General features: G+C 34.9%; 1 protein-coding gene and 1 pseudogene across 10 annotated transcripts in view; one reads left to right on the plus strand and one right to left on the minus strand.

Moving 5' to 3' along the window:
• AHI1 (Abelson helper integration site 1) overlaps nt 1–18329 on the minus strand; it is a 187440-nt gene that overhangs the window by 120905 nt on the left and 48206 nt on the right. For all 10 annotated transcript variants that reach the window (XR_004957633.1, XR_004957634.1, XM_036248450.1 and 7 more), the window contains 4 exons: nt 18049–18167; nt 15256–15386; nt 13854–13994; nt 3066–3262 (listed from right to left, as the gene is read on the minus strand). Coding sequence is in view for 8 of the 10 variants with exons in the window: in XM_036248450.1 (XP_036104343.1) it covers nt 3066–3262; nt 13854–13994; nt 15256–15386; nt 18049–18167 (588 nt within the window). In the remaining 2 variants the exon portion in view is untranslated. The remainder of the gene's footprint in view (nt 1–3065; nt 3263–13853; nt 13995–15255; nt 15387–18048; nt 18168–18329) is intronic.
• On the plus strand, nt 5–476 carry LOC118621143 (annotated as a pseudogene).

The raw sequence follows: 18329 nt of genomic DNA on the forward strand, positions 1-18329 counted from the left end.
GAGGATGGAGCGGGTGTCGGGGCTGCTCTCCTGGACGCTCAGCAGGGTCCTGTGGCTCTCGGGCCTCTTTGAGCGGGGAGCTGCCTCTCATGGAAGAGAAAGCTCTAGAGGTTTATGATTTGATTTGAACTATCTGGGACCCAGAGAAGCCCAACCCTTTGGAAGAACTGGAAGTGGTAACAGAAAGTTGAGTGGAGATTCAGGAGATAGATGAAGAGGACTATTTGGTTATTATCAGGTTCACTCCAAAAGTACCTCATTGCTCTTTGGCGACTCTTATAGGGCTGTGTTTAAGAGTAAAACTTCAGGGGTGTTTACCATTTAAACATAAGATGGAAATCTACATTTCTGAAGGAACCCACTCAACAGAGGAAGACATCAACAAGCAAATAAATGACAAAGAGCGAGTAGCAGCTGCAATGGAGAACACCAACTTACAGGAAATCATGGAACAGTGTGTCCTTGAACCTGACTGATAGCTATTTTAAGAGCCAGTGAACTCTGTTTGATATGTTTGCTTAAATTCTTTGTAAAATGTAAAAGACTCATGTTTAATACATAGGTGATTTATACTTCAAAGCATTTTTTTCAAAGATGATTTCCAAGCAAGATTTAGTTAAAAGGTAGTACTTAGTTTGTTCAGTGTATAATATTCTCAGGATTTGTAACACTTGAATGATCAGACAGAAAAATATTTTCCAGTTATTATATGTAAGATGAGTTGCTATTTTTCTGATGCTCATTCTGAAACAACTGCATTTCATGTCAAATATTTACTGTGCCCAAATGTATTCAGTTCAGATCATTATTCTGTAAAAGAAATAAAACAGAGATGATTCCTGTAATGACAAAAAAAAGAAAAGATGATATAGGAGAAAAGCTACAAGACCAAAGTGATTCTAGAACGTTAAGTTTACAGTGTAAAAACTGATAGATTGTAGAAAACTTGCTTTTATATACCTATCTGTGAGTTGCTCTTAAGTCTGTAAAGGAAATTATTTTGCCATGCATGATTTTAGGCAAGGGGCACTTTTCTTTCCTTGTGAAGAAACGTTTCTCTAATTTTTAAAACACTATCTGTTCATAGTTCCTTTCAAAATGCAACACCATGCACTATTCAGTTATTTTAAATGTTAAAATATATTTTTTAAAATTTATCTTTATTGAAAGTATTACAGATATTCCCCTCCCTTTTTCCCCCCCACTGACCCCTTCTACCCCACTCATGCCACCTCCCCCTACTTTCACCACACTATTGTCTGTGTCCATGGGTTATGCACATATGCATATAAATTATTTGGTTAATCTCATCCCACCCCCACTTCCCTCTGAGATCTGTCAGTCTGTTCCATGCTTCCATGTCTCTGTATCTATTTTGTTCATTAGTTTATTTTGTTTGTTACATTACACATATAAGGTGCAATCATGTGATACTTGTTTTAAATATAAATAATTATAAAACTGAAATTTACTAATTTATAGCCATATATTCTAAAATGCATACTGAGCAGTATAAAAGCATTTTCTCCATAGTCCAACTAAACCTAAACCCAGGGCCTGAGTGTAATCTGTGCTGTGGCACACCTTAAACTCTCTAACTTTCAATGGAACAAAAGAGACACGAAGAAAGTATAGTAGGAACTAAAGGCGTCTCAATGTAGTTCCTCACATGTTTGGTTTAAAACTGGTAAAAAACAAACAAACAAACAAACAAACAAACAAACAAAAAACTGGTGGAGTCCTATCAAAGGAGGAGGGAAAAGGATAATATTTCTTAAGTGCTAGACACTTAAGGTCAAAAGGTAAGAACACAACAAGGCTCAAGCCTGAACAGTCCCTGTCTTTAAGAAATTCAGGGCCAGCCCTGACCAGTTTGGCTCAGCGGTACAGCGTCGACCTGCGGACCAACGAGTCTCGGGTTCGATTCTGGCCAAGGGCACGTACCTTGGTTGCAGTTTGGCCCCGGCCCCGGTCGTGTGGAAGGCAACCAGCCTCTGTGTCTCTCTCACACTGATGTTTCTCTCTCTTTCTCCCTTTCTTTCCCTCCCTCTGACTCTACATGAAAACAAACAGAAAAATATCCTGAGGTGAGGATTAAAAAAAAAAAAGTTCAGGGCCAATTCTAAATAAAAGAACTATTATGGTCAAAGAACATAAATATTTTTAAGAATGTTTAAGCTTCTCAATATATTTTACACTAATCTTTGAGAAAGACTTTACAAGTCATTTATCACTAACAGAATGCTACACGAATTTTAACCAAGCATCCTCTTCTTCATTTTCATTATCTATTTTCTAGTTTTATAGGTAATACCTGGTTTCTAAAGTACTTCTTTTCTTAGTAGTGAGATAGAATTTTTAAATATGTTCATGACACATTTGTATCTTCTCTTTTTGGAAGCACAATTCTTTGTTGAAGTCAATTTTTCTTTATTTTTTGCATACAAAGGCTGTTCCTTTAATATATTTTATGTATATATTTTCTCAGGTTGGTGCTTGGTGTGTGTGTATGTGTGATGTATATATGCACACATACACTGATATATATTATAAATATATATATGTGTGTATGTATATATATATATTTAATTGATTTTAGAGAGGCAGAAAGGGGGGGAGAGAGAGAGAGAGAAACATTGATGTGAGAGAAACACATTCATTGGCTGCCTCCCACATATGACCTTACTGGGAACCAAATCCACAACCTGGGTACGTGCCCCGATTGGGAATTAAACCAGCGACCTTCAGGTGCATGGGATGATGCTCCAACCAACTGAGCCACAACAATCAGGGCCACACACTGGTATTTTTAAATAAAGAATCAGGTCCTGGGCTGGTCTTTACAGAGATATCAAGTCAGGAAAGTGTTATAGATTATCCTAAATTCAGTCTGTTTATTAAAGTTAGTGATTTTAGAACAAGTACTAGAAAGGGACTATAAGAAAGCCTAGTTTTAAGTGAACTAACTTACTTCATTAAATTAATATTTGTTGGCATGACAATGTGAACTAGGATAGAAATGGTTTTAAAATTTTCAACTTCTCAACTGCATAAAATAAACCTACTGTGACGGAATCGAGTCTTTGTTTCACTTGCTGCATCTTCATTGAAGAGTCTTCAGTGCGGACATAGTCATCAATCTGAAAAGAGCCTTGCTGAGGCAGTTTAGGACAGGTGCATAAAGCATCTTGACTTTGGTGTATTCCAGGGAAGGGAAAGGTTCCATTGTAGCGTTTGAACATTTCAGCTTCCTGCTGGGCAACTAGAAAAATTAGTCCCTATTAGTTCAAATCATAATGGCGAAGGCATAATGAAATAATTAAGCTACCTAACTGTGGCATTAAATAAATAAGAAGCTGCATCATACATTTCAAATACTGGGCAATAATAAGACAACATGAGTGGCAAATGTGAAATTATTAAATACTATAGAACCACAAAGAAGACTTCATAGATAATTTCATGTCAGGCAGTATTATAATTGAGCCTTGAAGGCTATGCATTATCTTGGTCTGGTAAATATAACAAATTGAATGGAAGCCTGATTTGAAATATATGTGTATGCAAAAAAATCAAAAGCATAATATAATAGAAGTAAAGAAAATGCAGCCTTGGCCAATTTGGCTCAGTGGTTAGTGTTGGCCCAAGGACCAAAGGGCCACGGGTTTGATTCCCGATCAAGGGCACATACCTGGGTTGCAGGTTTGATCCCCAGCCCTAGTTGGGGTCATGCGGAGGCAACTAATCGATGTGTCTCTCTCACATCGATGTTGATGTTTCTCTCTCTCTCCCTCCTTCCATCACTTCCTACTTTCCACTCTATCAAAAATCAATAGAAAAATATCCTCGGGTGAAGATTAAGACAAAAAAAAAGGAAAGCAAAATTATTCACAAATCAATCTCAAATGATTTTTTTAACTAGTTAAAAATAACAAAAGACTTTGCCTAAATATTTGTTTATTTTACTAGGTATTAAGATGCCTTTCAGAAAGGGTTAAAATGGCCTAACTGGATGCAGATAACAAAGTAAACCCCAAATTATAAAAATTTTTTCAGTTGTCTAAAGGGAATTTTCTACACAAAAACATCTGATTAGATTTAAAGAAGTCAAATTGACATCCTACTTTGTCTTCAGCACCTCCTTCTGTGAAGACAACCATTAAAAACATCTGCAGAAATATTCACAAAGACCTAGTTTCTCTGATACTAGAAACAGAAAGAAGCTGTTTGCTTCTGTTCTTTCATTCTTCCCCTCCCCCATCTTACACAAATTATTCATCTATCTGTGTAAAATCATACAGATTACTTTATTATAAAAACACATTATAATTGATGATTTTGAAAATTCCTTAAAACTCTATGCATCTAACATTTCAAAGGTTTCTAAAGCACTTTTACACAGGCCATGAGAGGAGTATAATGTTGCAATTAAATAATTGTATTTCTTTACCATTTTCTCTTTCTTGTGATAGCTTAACTTTGTACATTTAAAACTTAGTTTTAATCTAACCTGGTATTTCTAAAACATACAATTTTAACAGTTACACCCCCACTTAGGAGTACACTACTGCAGGCTCTGAGAATACAAGAATACCAAACCCTTCTTGGGGTCTGAATCTTTTGGGGGTCACTAAGAAATTACTGCTATGTGCTTAGCACAGCAGAAAAATGCACATGGTGCCAGGACACAGAGGTGGCAACTACATTTGCTTAAAGGATGTTTTATCAACCAAAATACTTCTACAATTACCTCTATTATCTGTAATTTGGGACTCTAAATTTTACAAAATTAAAAAAAAATTCTTAAAGTGTTTTCAGGATTGACAATCCTTTGATTTATATAAGTTCTGTGCTTTTGTGTATCTTCTGGACTTTAAACAATTATAAAAAATAATGTGGTTTTCTCAGGAGATTTTTATCTTTATAGGAGGAAGAATGGAGGAAATAAGATATTTTAATCCAGTGCCCTCTGCATTCAGATCGAATCCATGGTTTATTATCATTAATATCTATGTGTACTTATGTTATTAACTTTAAAATAAAGTACAACTAGAAACAACATATTCTTCCACTTACACTATATTAACAGTAAGATTTTCTTTTAGTTCAACATTTAATTCCTTTGTTCAAGACCTGTTATTTATATAGCCCTGCTACTATATACTCATCTTACTGGATATCTAATTCCTTTGCTTATAAGTTATTCTACTTCTAATTACAATATGATTAATGTAAGCTATTAGGTCTACTTCTCTAGCTTCCCAGCATTCAGCAGGTATGCAGCGCCCGCCTTTTCTTCCTCTAACATCTGTTATGTGTAGAGAATTTCTGTAGTCCAAATGTTTGTGTCCCCTCAAAATTCATATGTTGAAATCCTAACTGCCAAGGTGATGGTGTTAGGAGGTGGATTCTTTGGGAGGTGATTAGATCATGAGAGCAAAGTCCTCATGAATGGGATTAGTGCCCTTATAAAAGAGGCCCCAGAGAGCTCCCTTGCCCTTTCCACCATGTCAAGTTACAGACAGAAGATGCAGTCTATGAACTAGAAAGTGGACTCTCCCTGGACACTGAGTCTGGTGGTGCCTTGATCTTGGACTTCCCAGCCTTCAGAACTATAAAAAATAAAATTCTGTTATTTATACATCATCCGAATGGACTAAAACAATAATGTCAAGGGCTTATAATGTTTTTTACTATATTTTACTGGGCCTGACTTGTTCCTGCTTTAGCTAATCTGTGGACAAATCCAAGAAGTTATATTGAGTAGCACTTTAATTCTAGTAGCCTGGGTGTATTTCAGGTCCTGTTAGTAATCTTGTACTTCATTGATACATTTTATGTCAAGTAGAAATAATAATGTCACTAAAAAAAACTGTTCAAAAGCTATAAAAGAAAGTGCAACAGATTCATGTCTCATAGCCATCCAAATGAGATAGCAACTACCATCATTTATCAAATCTATTAGTTGAACACCAAAATACAGTAAATTATTTCCAAATTCCCTTAAGTACATGCTATTGTTCTTTTGTTGGTTTTCTTTTCCATTACCCACCCATTATCATACATCATGCTATTCCGCTGAAAGTGTGTAATGTGTCTATTGCTACAAAAAATAGCTGTAATCTCTCAACTGCAGCCTGGTTCATGAACTCTAACATATCTAAACTTTGTCTTGCTTTACAGTTTCATTTTATCCTTTGACATAACACTGAGATAAAATAAAACAGGTATCATTTAAATTCCACAGGTGAGCCCTGGCTGGTTTGGCTTAGCAGTTAGAGTGTTGGCCCATGGACCAGACAGTCCCAGGTTTAGTTCCCACTAAGGGCATGTACCTCAGTTGCAGTTTGTCCCTGGCCCTGGCTGGGGTCGTGTGGGTGGCAACCACTCAATGTATCTCTTTCGCATCGATGTTTCTCTCTCTCTCTTCCTCAGGTGAGGAAGGAAGGAAGGAAAGGAGGAAGGAAGGAAGGAAAGGGAGGGAGGGAGGAAGGAAAGGGAGGGGGGAGGAAGGGAGGAAGGAGGGAAGGAAGGAGGGAAGGAAGGGAGGAAGGGAGGAGGGAGGGAAGAAAGCAAGAAATTTCACAAGGGAAAAAACACTAAGAAACACTGAGGGAGGGAGGGAGGGAGGAAGGAAGGAAGGGAAGAAGAAAGGGAGGAAGGAGGGGAGGAAGGGAAGGAAGGAGGGGAGGAAGGAAGGAAGGAAGGAAGGGAGGAAGGAAGCGGGGAAGGAGGGAAGAAAGAAAGAAATTTCACAAGGGAAAAAACACTAAGAAACACTAAGTTATCAGACAAGTATCAAACAAAATGTGATGGCATTTCGTCTAGAACCCCAATACTCTTAACTCCTACTCAGGCCTTTCCTACCCCACTGTTGTTTATTCTGCACCACACCGCTCTTCTTCTTTATAAAAGCACCTATGTAAGCATAAAAAATGCCTGGATGCCCAGCTGGTGTGGATCAGTGGTTGAGTGTCGACATGCACCAAGAGGTGGCTAGATCGATTCTGTTCAGGGCACATGCCCAGGTTGTAGGTTCACTCCTCAATGGGGGGCATGCAGGAGGCAGCCAATTGATGTTCTCTCTCATTGATGTTTCTATCTTTCTCTCCCTTTCCCTTCCTCCCTCTCCAAAATCAATAAAGAAAAGCAAATTAAAAAAAAAAAAAAATGCCTGGATGAAGAATTCAGGGCTATGGCTTAAGTGCCAAACCATGAAATTGACTAAGTTTTCCATGTCTTCAATCTTTAAATGACATAGCTTTCAAATCAAAGTATCAATTAGTGAAGAATATTAAAATAGATGCTTCGGATATGAGCAAGAAATAGGTAGTTGTAGCATGTCTTAAAATGTGGCGTTTTATTTTTTAATTTATCCTATTAGGCTAATAATAAATATTTAAAACTCTGACCTATAATCAGTTACTTCTGTTACTGTATAATCTTACACAAGTATGATGATTACAAAATCTGAGTTTGCTTTCCATTCATCATTAATACTTCAAAAATACCATTAAATTATACATAAAACTATAGATATCAAATTTATTTCAACTAGACATTATCTTATTGCAAAAATATTGTAAAAGTAGTTACATTAAAATTTAATGCTACATAATAAAGAAAATTCTTATGTTGGACTACAATGAGAATGGTGTAATGCATTATAATTACCCTGTAAATTTGTAAAGGAATAAACTATTAATAATACTAGATAAGCAAAGTTCCTTTTAATCTTAGGGGTTCTCCTAAATATTAAAATTAAAAACAACACATTCCATCAGTAGCTGTGACAGATAGCTTAATGGTTTAAGAGCATGGGCTCTGGAGTCGGGAAGCCTAGATCAAGCTTGGCCAATCACCAACTGTGTGGCCTTGGGCAAATTACTTCATTCTCTCTGTACCTCAGTTTTATCATCAAAATGAGGATAATAACAGTATCTACCTCATGGGGTTTAGGGAGTTCTGTATGTGATAATATATGCAAAATGCTCATTAGCGTTGGGGACATATAATAAATGCTTGATAGATGTTAGCTAATATTACCACTATTAATATTAGCTCCAAATCTATTAACTGATCATACCTTTCATTCTATATTTTTATAAAATTTAAGGAAAACATGCTATTTTACAGAATCTATAATTCTTATTTCAAACATTTACTGCACATCAGTAATATACCAGGTGCTGTGTTACACATAGGGCATTATAAACACCATGGACTTTGGGTCAAACAGTAAGTTATACAACAAAAATTTTTATAGGAGCCTAAAGGTATACATCGCCCTAAACTCTGGTAAAGCACATCACAATGTGAAAAATAAAGCTATTGACAATGACAATATAGGTGGTTATTAATGAAAATGAATTGTATGAATTAAATAATTTTAGTGTCAATGATAGAGACTGCTTTTCAGTTTAACTGAAGTTCTCCCAGAGGTTTAATCAACTATTTAGAAAATACAAAGATTGGAATAAGCATGATAGATAATCTGAGTGTGATTCCTGGGTTTCATAGCCTGTTCAACCAGGTACATTATAGGTGCTCAATAAAGACTTGTCTTGACTAAGACTAGGATTGAAAAGCATTCCAGAGCCAATACTGATTTAGAGGAGATATTGCCACCTAGTGAAATATTAGGCTCATTACCTGAATTTATCAAAGTGCTGAGAACTTCCCAAATTTGATCCTATTTATATACTACATGTATATTCATCACATGTCAGTCTTCACACTAGGTACTGTATTGGTAATAAAGAGATGAATAAGCTGCCATTATCTGCTTCCTACAAACTATAGATGATACAAAGAAATCACATATGCCACAGAGAGACATAGAGTAAATGGCATTGTAGGGGAAAAAGGTTTGCTTAATAGGTAATCAAAAGCTAACATATCAGAAAATCCTCTAAAACGGCAGTTCAGTGTAGCAAATGGACTCCAAGTCAGACTATATGGATCCAAGTCCTGGCTCCTGCAAAATGAAGTAATTATAGAACCCATCTCATAAGATTATTGTGACAAATTAAATATGTGTAAAACAGTACCAGGAATATAGAAAGTGCTGTGTAAGTATTAGCTGGGATTGTGATTAAATGTAGAGAAGGATCCTAGAGACTGAGGTAGATAAATATTGATTAGTAATGGAACATTATTGCTAAAGTCTAGCTTTGTAAATTTAGTTCAGTAGAAGCCGTTTCTCTGACTAGTACTCTGTTATTATGGGAATCCTTAAAGAACTTTATTTGTGGTACACTGTGACTAAGTTTTGTACTACTAGATGATTAACCCTTTCAACATCAGGCAAATAAAACTGCCTTCTGAAAGTAAAAATCATATTTCTTACCAAAAAAAGCAAAAAGTCAGTAGAAACAAAGACGCCAAAGACCACAACCTGAACATATGCTTAGCAGGGAAAGATGCTTGCTGACTCTTCACAGATTTTGCTAGAACTGAAAGATAGATGATACATTTAGCTACCATTGTGGTCTCATTTGCAGCTTATTTAACTTATAAAAAAACAACCCTGTTCCATTTTCCTTGAAAATCACCTAAATGTATCAGCTCTGATAAATACTATTTAAAAACCATGTAACTGTTCATATCTTTCAAATGCTGTACCATTAAAATATTTTTGTAAAGCTACATGTAAACTTTTCTTTTCAGACAAGAAAGTCTGGGCAAAATATTCCTATATAAAAATAAATAAAATATAAGACACATTATAATACAATATAATATAATAAATATTATCACTTTCAATAAAATATTTAAAGACTATTTGACTTGATTCTGGCCTATATTTAATAGGCCAGAATATTTTTGAGTCTTAAACAACTTTTCATTTTCTCATGGATATATACCATGCATAAGAACTGTGCTAAATCTTGGATTGCTTGAGATTATATGATTTTTTCCTGAGCTTCCTCTTGATTAAAAATAAGCAGCAAAAAGTTAGAAAAATGTTAAAAACATTTTAAGTTTTTATTTGTTTTGTGTTTTTATCTGTATTGTTGAAAGTATTACAGATGTCCCTCCTTTTTCCTTATAGACCTCTCTCCCTCCCTGCTCCCGACCCCCCTCTGCACCACACTATTGTCTGCATCCATTGGTTATGAATATAAGTTTTCATTTGTTTTTAAAGGTGTGTTAGACTATCAAAAATTGTGTTCTAAATACATAGCACAAAATAATTTTAATTTCATATGCATTATTTGGTCATTTCTAAATACTCAGAACTCCTTCCTCTTCTATACTAAGATAGCATGGGTATAACATAATGTTCTTACCTTTATGCATTTATTTTTAATACAACTGACCTAAGAAGTTACACACTCTAATAAGTAAAAATGCCTCCAAAAGAAAGAATATGAAAGGGGGAAAAAAAACCTTTTTTCTATTCTATTCAATATATAGATGCTTATCAGCATACAAACACATAAGTTCCCAAAAAGTCAAGTATGCACTGGTTGACTGAGCATAGCAACCCATTTTACTTTTCTTTGTTTGTTTTAATCTGGTGCCCATTAATTTACAAAGTATTTTCAGAGTCCCCATCTCCTAGTACCTTCACAAATAACTCAGGTAACACAGGTATTAGAAGCAGTACCATTTACTAGATAAGAAACTGGAGCTTTAGGAAGGCAAGAGCCTTGTGCAGAGTCACTAATACAGAAACAAAACTGAGCCTACAACCCTGCTCTTTCTACTTACACTTCTAGAATGAACTTCTTAGTTGAAAACCTGTTGTCTAAAAGCCATATGGGCAAACCTAACTGGGCTACTATAATGATGAAATCCCTCTATCAATGACAAAAAAAAATAACTGTAGTGAAAATTTCAAAAGCCAAAAAAAAAAAAAAAAAAAAAGCAAATTAGAAATTGAATGAAGACTGTTGTGAAACCTCAGGTCTGAGGAAATAACTGTGCTGCCTATTTCTTATATAACAGTTCTAATTATAAAGAACTTAAGTATAATTCTTCTCCTTTATGTGAAGATTTAGGGGGGGGTACAAAGAAAGACTAGTTTCAGGATACATGTTTTAACTAGACACCAGATTTGGATATTGGATGACTTGAGAAACCCATCTGTCTTTTTCTATAATCAGGCAGTGCTTATTTTTGCTAATATTTGCTTGTAAAAGTAAATGGTACTGTGTTGTTTAATGATTCCACCATTTATAATAGTGTTCCATAAGTTTGAACATGTTAGAGAAATTCATTATTGCTTCTCTGTAAAATCCTTTAAAATAAGGTAAGTCTCAATTTTATACATTATTTTCTAATATAATTTGCCTGAGAAGACATAATAAAATCTATACTGTGATGAAGAACTTTAGGTTTAGCATCTGTAATACTTTCAACCATAAAGATAAATTTAAAAAAACTTCAGGTTTAGAACTTAACTCAGTTGTTTAATAACTAAGTATTTATCATGACCATTACCAATTTGATCTGCATTAATGCAATAAACTTAACCATTCACATTTCATTAATTTAAAACACTTTGTCCCTCATACGGAGCAGAATTTTGACTGATATCACCTAAGGCAACAGAAATAAAGGAGAAAATGAACACATGGGACTACATCAAACTAAAAAGCTTCTGCACAGCAAAAGAAACAATCATCAAAATGGAAAGGCAACCCACTGTATGGGAGAACATCATTGCCAATGATGTATCAGATAAGGGGTTAATTTCCAATATATATAGAGTGCTCATACAACTCCACAAAAGGAAGACAAAGAACCCAATTAAAAAATGGGCAGAGGAGCTGAATAGACACCTCTCCAAACAGGACATACAAATGGCCAAGAGACATATGAAGAAATGCTCAACATCACTACTCATCAGAGAGATGCAAATTAAAACAATGAGGTATCACGTCACACCTGTCAGAATGGCCGCCATCAACAAATCATCAAACAACAAGTGTTGGCGAGGGTGTGGAGAAAAGGGGACTCTAATACACTGCTGGTGGGAATGCAGACTGGTGCAGCCGCTATGGAAAACAATATGGTGCTACCTCAAAAAATTAAAAATTGAACTTCCATTTGACCCAGTGATCCCACTGCTGGGAATATACCCTAAGAAGCCTGAAACACCAATCAGGAAGAATATATGTACCCCCATGTTCATAGCAGCACTATTTACAATAGCTAAGATCTGGAAACAGCCCAAGTGCCCACCAGTAGACGAATGGATCAAAAAGCTGTGGTACATATACACAATGGAGTACTATGCAGCGGTAAGAAAGAAAGATCTCTTATCCTTTGAGACGACATGGAGGGATCTGGAAAATATTATCCTAAGTGAAACAAGCCAAGCAGAAAAAGACAAATACCACATGATCTCACTTATATACGGAATATAATGAACATAACAGTCTGAGGAATACAGTAGACCCAGACACATGGAAGTAGGACACAGACTGACATCCCTCAGAAGAGGGGATGGGGGGTGGGGGGGTGGGAAGAGATAAACCACAGAACTTATATGCATGTATGCATGACCAATGGACATGGACAACTAAGCCGGGGACAGGGTGGAAGGGGGGGGGATGGGGGGTGCCAATGGGGTAAAAAGGTAAAATATCTGTAACAAAAAAATAAATAAAAATTCATAAAATAAAAAAAAATAAAAATAAAAAATAAAAAAAATAAAAAATAAAACACTTTGTCCCAATAGTTCCACATTAATGTTACCTATATACACATATTTGTGTATATTTATGCATTTATGTCATTGTGTATAAGCTATCCTACTTTAGCAAAAACAGTGAATGATGATTCATGACATCTTAATGAAGTGAAAGAAATGAATAAAGTTTTTAACATATGCAAGGAATGAATTGCAATTGTGAGAGTGACAGCACGATCAGTACAATGCAGAACAATGAAATCCTAATATCAGGACAGAAAGTAAAGAAATATATGAAAAATAGCATAAATCCATATACTGTAAGAATGTCATGCTATTCCTGAAAATGTGCCCAGTCTTTATTTCCTTGTTTCTCAGAGTTATAGAACAGTGTAATTTTAGAATTAAAAAAAAATTAGCTTTCTAATTCTGGGTCTTGCTTGTACTGACATTAGTTTTTGCCTTCTTTTCATATTAGAAACTCTCAAAACTACAATTTATTTAAAGTATGTGTATGTGCTTAGTAAAAAACAAAAACAAAGAATAAGAAATAAACTCATTATTCAACTGAACACAGTAAAGATCCGTATGTATTTCCTAAATGTTATTTTTTTACTTATTTTTTACTGACTTATTTAATCCTCACCTGAGGATATGTTTTTATTGATTTTAAAGAGAGAGGAAGGGAGAAGGGAAGAGAGAGACAAAGAGAGACATTAATGTGAGAGAGAAACAATAATCGGCTGCCTCCTGTACCATGACTGGGGACTGAACCTGCAACCTGGGTACGTGCCCTGACCGGGAACTGATCCTATGACCTCTCAGTATATGGGACGATGCTCAACCAACTGAACCAGAGTGGCCAATGCTACCATTTAAATTTAGTTAACATTCCCAAATAATTTTTAGGTGCATTTTGTGTATTTAAATTGATTTATGAAGAAAGTGATGACTCCCTTTCTGTGATTCCAAAATAAGGGCACAACTATTACATGTACTTTTGCTGATATCTAAACTCCAGAATAATATTGCTTATGGACAAAATGTTATAATAATAACATAATCTATGTATCTGTTTGGCTCTTACAATATATTCAAGAGAGCTTTGTTAATATAAAAAAATGACAGTTTTCAGAGTTCATGATTCCTGATTCAGTCTAAAGGTAAAGGTTACTCTAAATATTCTTTACTTTTCAAGTAGTGGACTTACCATGGAAATCATAAATATACAGAAGAATTGGTTCATTCTGTCCAAATGCACAAAATGCAACCATATTTTCAAGTGGATGATAAGAAATGTCTCGAATGGGTGACTTGAATGGCAAGTCAGAATACATTGCTACTTGTTCTCCTAAACAAAAAAAGACAGTCAATAATTTCTATTGTTATTTCTCATTACAAGATTATTCTGCAACATATCAAAAGGATTTACCGAAAGTAATGATGAAGCTCACATTATTTACATGAAAACTTTAAATAATTATAAATATTTGAGAACTGTATTAATTAACTTTATTTTTCATTCTGTTGCCCCTCCTTCTTTCTACTTCTCAATACACTCTTCAATGAGGTTTTCAAGGCACAAAACAAAGACAGAGTTTAGAGACAGAGAGGTACGTGACTCTGAGATTTGACAGGGTTGAGCAAATGCCAGTTATCAAAGAACTTCACAGAGAACAAGGGAGGAACTGCTTGACTCTAAAACTGAAGAGTCAATTAAAACTCTCTGGTTGGGGAAGGCTTGGTGGGGAATTAATTTTTCCTCAGAGGCTGTTTGTGGTACCATCTGCTTTAAAAATACATATGATTACTAATGGCTAAAAGAAGTCCATAGTAGAAGTCTAAGAAACCTATCAAAAGCAGAACTCAAAAAGCAAAAACTCCAGATCCATTTATTTAAAGAGAAAAGAGATTTAACATTTTTGAATCGATGCAGTGAGAGAAAAAACAAAACAAAACCTAAGTGAGCTGACTAGTAAAAAATGCCTAAAGGAAAGACCAAGAAAATAAACAAGGGATAATTAAATGCTGCTCGTAAGAAATTACATAATGAATTTTATAAAATTCTCTCAATTTATTGCTTAAAATGTTTATGTAGTTTTAGCTTTTTTTTTTAAAGCTAAGGTAAGACCCAAATGAACTTCCCAATGTAATAGTTTATTTTATTGGAAAAGAACTGAATTATAGTAGTTCAGGCAGACTGCTATTGAGTTTGACACATCAAAAACGTTGACAAAAATGTTTCTAGTAAATATATATTGTAGGTGTTTTACCACTTCTATATCTACTTATATTCCAAATTCAGCTTGTAACATTTGTATTGTACATTACAGTCCTCATTAATTACTTTTCTAAGATCCACAATATCTCATTACAGACAAGGAAAAAATAAACCTTAAATTACAATGTGGAATTCAAAATCCATGAATATATCAAAACAGTAAGAACAGAATTTAATATAAATTTAGACTGCAGCTGATTCACATTATCAGCATTCCAATTCTGAAAAACATAACAGAACTTGCAATCAGAATTCCCTTGAAAATTATTCCATAAAATGGTAGTTTTCACATTGCTTAAAATTTTTTTTTGACAGTTAATGAAATATTTACCCGTCTCTGGGTTCCAAACATACGCTGCACCATCCTCACTTCCAGCAAAGAGAAAAGTCCCACACGGTGTCAAAGTACTATGAATCTTCTCCCGATAATTTGCTGCCCCTACAAATTTCCTTGCTGCTAATCTATGAACAAAAAAGATTTTACAAATGTAAAATCTATGTGGTAAAAACTTTTAAATATTGGAGGTAAAAACTTTTAAATACTTCATTTGCATTTAACAAACAATTTTTGAAAATTAAGTGGGAACATTGTACAGTGGATGCAGAATAAAGAAGAGAGAGTGTCAGAGCTCAGGGGGATTAGAAGTATTGGGGCGGGGGGGGGGGGAATGCATCAATGTAAAACAGTAAATGGGTGTAGAAAGTGCCACCAGAGAAGAAAAGAATAGTCCTGTGCAGATTTGGGTAAGAAAAATTTTTTCTAGCCATGAAGAGAGACTACTTTATGGAAGTAGCATTTGAGTTGGTTACTAAAAAAGGAACAGAATTTCATCCTGGCCGGTTTGGCTCAGTGGTTAGAACGTCAGCCTGCAGTTTCCAGAGACCCGGGTTCGGTTCCCTCTAGGGGCATATACCTCGGTTGTGGTTTATACCCCCAGACCTGGTTGGGTTGCGTGGGTGGCAGCCACTTGATGTGTCCCCTTCATGTCAATGTTTCTCTCTCTCTTTCTCTCTCTCCCTCCCATTTGGCTGAACAAAAAATGGAGGAGTGTCCTTGGGTGAGGATACAAAAAAAAAGGCACAGAATTTTAATATTTTTCCATGTGATGAATTTTTAAAATCACACTTGATCTTTGCAGAAATGTTAGAACATATTATTAAATCATCTATTAAATATGCTATACAGCTTCTAAGCTTTATTGCTTATGAAAAATAAATTACACTGTTTTAATGTTTACTATGTGCCAGTTAGGTAATATTATCATCCACGGTTTACAGAGAGGATGTTATATACACTGCTCTGTTATCTGCTTTTTTCAGTCAGCAAAAACAAAAACAAACAAAAAAACACAAGTAATGGCCCTCCATGTCAGAATATATAGACTATGCGTTATCATTTTAATATGGATATGTTATATCATTGTCTAAGTATATCTTAAAAAATTTTCTACTGTTGGACAACACATGATGTTTCCAGCTTTCCCCCACCACGAACGTGATTTCTATGAACAATCTTGTATATATACATATATTTTCTGTACTGTTTATTTATTTTTATTAAATTTATTGGAGTGGCACTAGTTAATAACATTATGAGTTCCAAGTGTACAATTCTATAACAAATCATCTGTACATTCCATTGTGCGCTCACTTGCCAAAGTCTAGTCACCATATATTTGACCTCCTTTTCATCCCCTACCTTCTTCCTCTCTGGTAACCTTTATACTATTGTCTACTTTTTTGCACTGTTTTATATTATCTTAATGTAAATTCTCAGACCTGAGGTTACAGAGTTAAACAGTTCTGCAGTCCTTGCCCTAATCTTAAGTACTTTATATGTATAAACTAGTTTATTCCCCTCAAACCCATATATATATTTCTCTTATCTGAGTGATGCGAAAAGAGAGGTACAGAGGTAAATCAGCTAGTAAGGGATGGAAAAGACCATATTTAATTCTAAGCAGTTTGCCTCTAGAGACTAAGCATGATCTTAAGCTGAAAACTATATTGCTTAAGAATAACAAAATCATACAGACTAACTCCCTCTGCCTAGAATACAACTTATATTATCCCACCTCTGAATTTTGTTCCAGGCTTTTCATGTTTTCCACCCTACTGAATATACTTCCATCTTCTCTAAAGTCTACCCATTCTTCAAGATTGAGCTCAAAGGACAGCCTCTCTGTAGAGCTTTTAACAGAAAGACTATATTATAGCTATCACCTTTGTTGCCATGAAAAATATAATCCTTATATTATATATTTGTATTTATTAAAAATACATACTGAGTACTTGCTGTCTGCCAGGCATAGCATGAGTGCTATGTATAGAAAAAAGAATAAGCAGATTCTAATTCTAGAAGATCTCACAGTTTAACCTAATTAAATGTTGTGCGTGTCATTTTGGAGGCAGTACACCTGGTTATAAACTCCTGATGAGCTACTTCTGCTTATCATGCTCCCATAGCACCAATGCCAGTGTCTTGAACAGATGTACGTAAATATTTAAGGGCTTAATGGTTAGTCCTAAAAAGAGAACAACAATAATGAAATCTAGTAACAGAGCTTCCTCTCATTTGTTTTACTGGCATTTAACACCAAAACAAAAGCACATCAGAAGTTCATGCTAAATTTCCCAGAACTCTACTTCTGCCTTTTAAATTCAAGGTATTTTCCTTCATTGGCCTTATTCAGAAATAAAACAAACCAACAAAACAAACAAGGATAAATTATTCAAAAGCCCTCTCCTTCAGTTATGACACTGTGTCATAATACTACGCTCTACCAGTATCACAGAGGTAAAGGATATTCCATGACAGAAGTTTCTTTAAATTGTGAAAATAAAAAGCAACTGAATGCATTTCGGCCTCAAAACTATTCACATTTTGGGCAAGATAACTCTTTGTTGTTGGGGGCTGCCTTATGAACTATAGGATGCTTAGCAGTATTTCTGGTCTCTGTCCACAAGATATAGAAGCAACATTAAAAAATGTTTCCAGACACTGCCAGATGTCCCTTGAGGGATAAAATTATCTAGCTGAGAGCCACAGGTGCATTTTATAAATATGAATTAATTTGGTATTTATTCTATAAATGCTTAACCATCAATAGTGAAATATACTTACATTCGAAGATCCATAATTCTCAAAGTACTGTCTTTAGTATGGATTAACAAACGTTTTCCATTGGGATGAACCTCCAAGTAACTTACTGGAATACCCTTAAACTCACTCTCTTTAATTTCCTAAAATGATTAAAAAAAAGATTATATTTATTACCATTGTAAAGTTTGTCTAATGGTAAGCCCTATTTAGAGTACAAAACTAGAAAATTAATTGTAAGTTATTTTCAACTGTACCATACAGGATGCTTTAAAATTGTTTAAAATGATCCCCAGTAATTTCAG

This window comes from Molossus molossus, unplaced genomic scaffold (genome assembly GCF_014108415.1).
Source record: "Molossus molossus isolate mMolMol1 unplaced genomic scaffold, mMolMol1.p scaffold_m16_p_8, whole genome shotgun sequence".
Lineage (NCBI taxonomy): Eukaryota > Metazoa > Chordata > Mammalia > Chiroptera > Molossidae > Molossus > Molossus molossus.